This window comes from Grampus griseus (assembly GCF_964374135.1).
Source record: "Grampus griseus genome assembly, chromosome: 9".
NCBI lineage: Eukaryota > Metazoa > Chordata > Mammalia > Artiodactyla > Delphinidae > Grampus > Grampus griseus.
In genome coordinates this window covers 72,786,934-72,793,735 of record NC_139003.1, presented here as the reverse complement: position 1 = coordinate 72,793,735, position 6,802 = coordinate 72,786,934, and the positions used below count along the sequence as shown (strand labels likewise).

The 6,802-nt window shown below is 49.8% G+C and overlaps 1 protein-coding gene across 1 annotated transcript; it reads left to right on the top strand.

Annotated features, from left to right (window-relative positions):
- Window positions 1–345: 345 nt before the first annotated feature.
- On the top strand, window positions 346–2,855 carry SP8 (Sp8 transcription factor; the record flags this gene model as incomplete). The annotated part of the gene is made up of 3 exons (XM_082661796.1): window positions 346–366; window positions 1,107–1,203; window positions 1,363–2,855. 3 exons carry the CDS (start codon window positions 346–348, stop codon window positions 2,853–2,855), a joined length of 1,611 nt encoding a protein of 536 aa, XP_082517922.1.
- Between the last annotated feature and the right edge of the window lie 3,947 nt (window positions 2,856–6,802).

Sequence of the window (6,802 nt, the reverse complement as noted above, 5' to 3'; positions counted from 1 at the left end):
CTTGGTCACACTTGTACACAGTTACACTGTTATACACACACACAACCGCTTTGCAACACACACACAGTAACCCGCGCCGCTCCCGCTCCAAACACCACCCCCCCACACCCCGCCGAGGCGGCCGGCGGCGGCGCCGATGACCTCACGGCGCGCGCGCGGCGCGGCCCGGCGAGGCCGCAGATTGGCTGGCCGCGCCTCCGCGGCACTTCAAAGCCGGAGAGGGAGCTACAATTGTGGTGGAATGGGCGGAACTGATCATTGTATTGCACACCTCTAAAAAAAACACTGCCTCTGATTTATCAATATAAAAAAGATCCTCTGAGAGGAGGAGGGCACTTTTGTGTGATGGCAACTTCACTTCTAGGGGTGAGTCTCAGGATTTTCTCTTGCTGGTTTAATTAGTTTCCTTTTATTGCCGATCGGAGGGGGTTAAAGTCGCCCCGGCCAGGCCACGGGCTATCAGTCTCTATTGAGAGCTTTTTTTCCCCCCTTTAAATACAAGTGAGTTTGGAGAAAAGAAAGAGGGGGAGAGGGGGGCAGAGTCACTTTTTTCAGAGCAGGAAAAGGTTCGAAGGGCATTTAGACAAGCCACCTCGCAGCGCCCGGCCTCTCCCCGCCCGGGAGACGTGCGCCCAGCCCATTTTACGTGCGACGATTTCGAGGGTAAAGAGAGCAAGTTTTTCCTCCTGGGCAAACTGCAGATTTTCCCTCTTCCCCTTAGAAAATTCCGCAGCCCGCCTTGTCTTGCAGGTACGTTGAACCCGTCTCTCTTTCTCTTTTTTACTATTGTAGACTTTTTTTTTTTTTTTTTAAAGAAAATCAGGAAGAGCGAGCCAGCCCTATAGTTTGACGTCTTTTGGCCTGGGAGAAACAACCCAGGATGGGTTTGTGGGGACCGGAACAGGATTTTCAAAGCTCTTCTGTGGATTACAGGGGTAGCGCTCTTAAAAGCAATCCAATGGTTTTTCCCCAGGCTTCTCCGCAAAGGAATCTTCCTTCCTCCCCAATCTGGACTTTTTGCTTGCTTGTTTGTTTCGAAGTGCCTGGGGCCTTGTGTGCGCAAGAGTGTTGTTTTAGCTGAGAATACTTGTCAAACTCTTCTTTAGCATGGCGCTTTGCTCCCGAATCAGACGCCGGCAGCCAAACTTGTCCCCTCCCGTAGAGTAGAAAGCAGCCGGGCGCCGGGGCTGTTGGGGGAGCCAGGTGAGTTGGTGGCGCCGCGCCGCAGCGAGAAATGGGGTGCAGTGGGGCGTTTTGGAGGCTACCGGAGGACTAATGCACATTTCCTTCCTCCCTCCCCCACTGGCCCTTTGCCCACCTCCCCTCCCCCACCCCGTCTCCTCTCCTCCTTCTCTCAGGAAGAACCGAGGTTGGGATCGACTCCTTTGGCCATGCTTGCTGCTACCTGTAATAAGATCGGCAGCCCCAGCCCGTCTCCCTCCTCCCTCTCGGACAGCTCATCTTCCTTCGGCAAAGGCTTCCACCCCTGGAAACGTTCCTCGTCCTCCTCCTCCGGCAGCTGCAACGTAGTGGGCTCCAGTCTCTCGAGCTTCGGCGTGTCGGGCCCCTCCAGGAACGGCGGCTCGTCCTCGGCCGCGGCGGCTGCCGCGGCGGCGGCGGCTGCGGCTGCGGCCCTGGTGACCGACTCGTTCAGTTGCGGCGGCTCGCCGGGCTCTAGCGCCTTCTCCCTAACCTCCAGCAGCGCTGCCGCCGCGGCCGCGGCAGCCGCCGCCGCCGCCTCGAGCTCTCCCTTCGCAAACGACTACTCGGTGTTCCAGGCCCCTGGCGTATCGGGGGGCGGCGGCGGCGGGGGCGGCGGCGGCGGCGGCTCCTCCGCGCACTCGCAGGACGGCTCCCACCAGCCAGTGTTCATCTCCAAGGTGCACACCTCTGTGGACGGGCTGCAGGGCATCTACCCGCGCGTGGGCATGGCGCACCCATACGAGTCGTGGTTCAAGCCCTCGCACCCCGGCCTGGGCGCCGCCGGCGACGTGGGCTCGGCCGGCGCCTCCAGCTGGTGGGACGTGGGCGCGGGCTGGATCGACGTGCAGAACCCGAACGGCGCGGCGGCGCTGCCCGGCTCGCTGCACCCCGCCGCCGGGGGGCTCCAAACCTCGCTGCACTCGCCGCTCGGAGGCTACAACTCGGATTACTCAGGCCTGAGCCACTCAGCCTTCAGCAGCGGCGCCTCTTCACACCTGCTTAGCCCCGCCGGGCAGCACCTCATGGATGGCTTCAAGCCGGTGCTGCCGGGCTCCTACCCGGACTCGGCCCCATCGCCGCTGGCCGGAGCTGGGGGCTCCATGCTGAGCGCGGGGCCGTCTGCGCCGCTGGGGGGCTCCCCGCGTTCTTCCGCCCGCCGCTACTCCGGCCGCGCCACCTGCGACTGCCCCAACTGCCAGGAGGCGGAGCGGCTGGGTCCGGCCGGGGCGAGCCTGCGGCGCAAGGGCCTGCACAGCTGCCACATCCCGGGCTGCGGCAAGGTGTACGGCAAGACGTCGCACCTCAAGGCGCACCTGCGCTGGCACACGGGCGAGCGGCCCTTCGTGTGCAACTGGCTCTTCTGCGGCAAGCGCTTCACGCGCTCCGACGAGCTGCAGCGGCACCTGCGGACCCACACCGGCGAGAAGCGCTTCGCCTGCCCTGTCTGCAACAAGCGCTTCATGCGCAGCGACCACCTCAGCAAGCACGTGAAGACGCACAGCGGCGGCGGCGGTGGCTCGGCGGGGTCAGGCAGCGGCGGCAAGAAGGGCAGCGACACCGACAGCGAGCACAGCGCCGCGGGCAGCCCGCCTTGCCACTCCCCGGAGCTGCTGCAGCCGCCCGAGCCTGGGCACCGCAACGGCCTGGAGTGACGCGCACCCCACCCCTGCCCCTCTCGCCTTCCCCCTCCCACCTTGGTCCGCTTGGGCCCTGTGGGTCCTGGCCTCAGTTCCAGCCTCTCTACACTGCACCCTGCTCACTCTCTCTCTTTCTGCCCGTGTCCCTCTCTCTTTTAACTCCCTCTGTGACAACTTTGTAAAGGGAATGTGGACATGTAAGTAACACGCGTTGCTCTCCTGGGCCCTGGCTGTCTCTCTCCACCGGGTGACACTGTCGGAGCCCAGTACAGCCCAAGCCAGCGCCTTGCCGGGCCTTTAATTTTGGTCCTCTCCTCCTCGTCCTCCCTCCGTCATCCCCAGCTTTGACGGGCACATCTTTTAGAGGAAAGCGGCCACTGGAGGTAGAGCTGGACCGATCCAGTGCCTGGGAGACCGGGGGCCTCCGCACGTGCGGTAACAACTAGGCTGAGCAAGGTTGAGCAGCGCCGTGGGGAGGGCGAGGCAGTAGGCCCACCCATGGCCTCCCCCCGCCCCCCCCCCCGGGCTAGCGACTTGGTACCAGAACCTCAGTCTTGGGCGTCTAGGCTGCGGAGCGCCCTGCCCTGCCGCTGCGCGCCGCTGCCTGTCCTGCGCTGAGCCGTCGGGAGCCCATCTGGCGGCACCGAGACCAGAGTTTCCTAGTTTAGCTCTCCGACGTCAGCTCTGCCTCTTTTTCTTTGTTCCCTGGGGTGGAACCGAAGCAAGTTTCAGCTAAGGGCAGTCTTGGTGAATCGCTGCAGCAGCCTTCCTTTATCTTTATAACTTTTTTTTTTAATGAAAAAGAAAAAAAAAAACTAAAGAAAATAAGAAAAACAGCATCCTTCCATTTGGTTTCCCTTCTAGATAGCTTTTCCTCTAGCAGTGAGCAAGTCTTTCTCTCGAAACTTTGCTAATATTGATCCCAAAGTTATTTTGATCGCATTAACTTAACTTATGGGTTGGGGTTGGGGGTGGGGGTGAGGGTAGGTGTCTTTTTCTTATGCAAAAATACCCCTTTCCGGTGAGACCAGATTAACTATCTCCGTGTTTGTCCTTTTCTACCTCGTTTTCACCACTCCCGAGCATAATCTCCTTTTTTTTTTTTTTTTTTTGCTAGTCTAGCCGTCAATTTGTATAGTACCCATTTCTGTAAATTTTTGCAATTCGTTGAAGATTCTTAGGGTTAAACTTTTTTTGTGTGTGTGATTCAAACTTATAAAGAAGTGAAGAAGCTGTCGTTTATTTCAGACGAGGCTGTAGTTTAAATGCCAAAAGGGAAAATAGAAAAAAAAATTGTAAGATATATCTGAACCTAATGGTTTGTACAACTGGAGAATCGTTCTAGATTAGGTATCAATTAACTATAACTCCACCAATGTATGGGTGCGAGGTGCAGTTGTCCAGGAGACGATTTTGTATAGTATTTTTCTTGTACATTACTTCCAGTAAATATTTGAAAATATATTGAAGTAAACTTGATTTTTTTTTTTTGTCACAAGAAAATATTAAGAGTTATTCTTGCAGTTCTGATGAGCTGCAGGTTTATTGAACTCACTTCTGGAGGTGCAGAGCCACAAACGCACTTTCCGGGCCTAGTTTTGCTCGAGTATGAATTTAGATAGGTATCAAACTGTAACTAAGACAATATTTGATAAATGTGGGATGACACTTAATTTAATGGAGCATGTACTTATTTGCATTTGCTGGCAGTTCAGGCATAGTTAAAGTGAGAGTTCACCTATATTTCATAATAACTGGGTCTGCCAAAACCCATGTGTTAAATAAATTGTCCAAGTGAATCTCAACTAATTTTGGCCTTTGTGTATTTCCTAAAGGTAATATTGTTAACTGTTAATAAACACTCCTGACACTACATTTAAATGTTTGCAGATTCTGCAAACTAATTGCTCATTGTAATGTTGAAATAATTTGGATATTTCACATTGAAATGAAAAGCCTTTCTCTGGAACATTTTAGACTTGCATTTTAAATGCATGAAATGTAATTGATTTATTTGTAATATTTTAAATGGTATTAATAAACTCAGATAAAAGACTAGGTCAGTTAATTTGTATTTTTTTTCCTTTTTAAACTATGGACATTTGCATTTATCTTCAGTTAAATGTCTAATTTAAACAAAATATAATCCTGTTTGTGGTAATATTTAAATAATTGCCTTTAAGATATTACTTAGATGGAATGCTATATTTGGCAAAGCTGTGTTTTCTCTATTTACCAAGATAAAGACTGTAGTGTCTAAGAAATGTAATTAATTATTTACCAGTAGATTTAGCTCCAAGCATCAGGATTTACTGACCTCTTAAAATTTGTACAAAGTCACCAAACACTCTAAAGAAATTTCTCTGTTCTGCTTCTTCTCACTCTCCAGAAGGATTCAGGTTGTTGGCCATTGATTGCATTTGGTATTTAAAAGGCCACATCTTACACAAGAAGATCAATACATCTAAAATAAAAACATGGGTTTGGGGATAACTTTTGTTGTTAGGGGGTGGAGGAGGTCAGGCTAACAAAAGCTGGTTTTTGGCATTCCATGTCTTAGCTAAAGATTATGTAGAGGTAAATATCAGTAGTAGATTCCTGTTGAAATGAGTTATCTGTTCTTTTAAAGTCTCTAAACAGCCACCAAAGAAAAGGAAGGTTAAACCTTAATCTATCTACTAGGCTACTGTCCATAGGTGTCAATGATGCCAATAAAAAAATATTGTCTTGTTATGTCTAAGTGCATTTAAGCAATGGGTGTTCCTTGAGCCATACTTTGAAACATAAAATACTTTAAATGTTGATTGCTGTTTTATCAAACTATTTCACTATTAGATTAATATTATTATTTTGAAACAAACTGAATAAAAAGTTAGAGTGTTCAGATTCTCATAAGTTTAGCTTCTTTCTTTCTGTTTGCATTCCCCCACCCTAAGTTCAGTCTCGGTGTGCATCTTGAACTAAAAATTTTCCAGTGAAATTTATATAGTCTTTATGATCCATAGAAACGGAAGTGAAAATAGAATGCTATAAATACTGTAAATTCAGAAGAAAAACAACAATTAGGGATAAAATATTTTAGAATAATGCAGTTTGTGCCCAAGTAGCAGAGTGCCTTAATCCTGTTGCCTATGCTGATGTTTGAGACTTCCAATCCTATGGTTTTAGGCAAGCAAGTTAGCTCTGATTCTTTGCTGTACTATAGCTCTAAATAATGTTTTTAAAAAGTAAAATAGTCTCCTTCGTCACTTTCTTCCTAGGAATCACACACAGAACACAATTAAATGTTGCTTCTTTTTTATTGAAAGTTGCAGAGCTGAGGGATTCGGAGAAAACAGTTCTGAATGAGTTAAATGTAGTGGCAGGTAAGCAGAAAGCAGCTTGGTACATTTATAATATCAGTTGTATTATACACAGAATCACATTTGATTTACGAAGTGGGTGATGACAAGGAGAGATATTGTCTGGAAGAAGATTTCTTTGGGGTGGATGAACGGGGACAGATTTTTCTGTAGCATAGATGTTCAAACTTTCACTTTCTTCCTTTGGCTCCTCCTCTCTGTTCTACCTTTGGTTTATTTTGTATTGTTGGTTATTGAGCAATATTTCTAGATTCATTTTCTGCAGGGTGGGCAGGGTTCCCTTTTGGGGATGAACATCTTTTTGGAGGATAGAGGATGAAGTGCAAAATTGTGGTTTCTTCCTGCTTTATCTGTGCTAAAGCACCTCTTAACAGTGCCTGCAGGCTCACTCAAATGAAGCCAAAGTCTTGGTCTCACTTTGAACCAAGGGACCAGCTTCCAGTCTTACAGATCAAGGTAGAGTTAAACTAGTTGTTGACCCAGAGGTCAGGCCAGCCTATATCAGTCCACCCTCTGGAGACTAGAATAGGACTGCAGCTCAGTCCAGCTTTTCTGTTAACCTGTCTCATTTCTTCCCAAAACATGAGTGTTTCTTCCTTA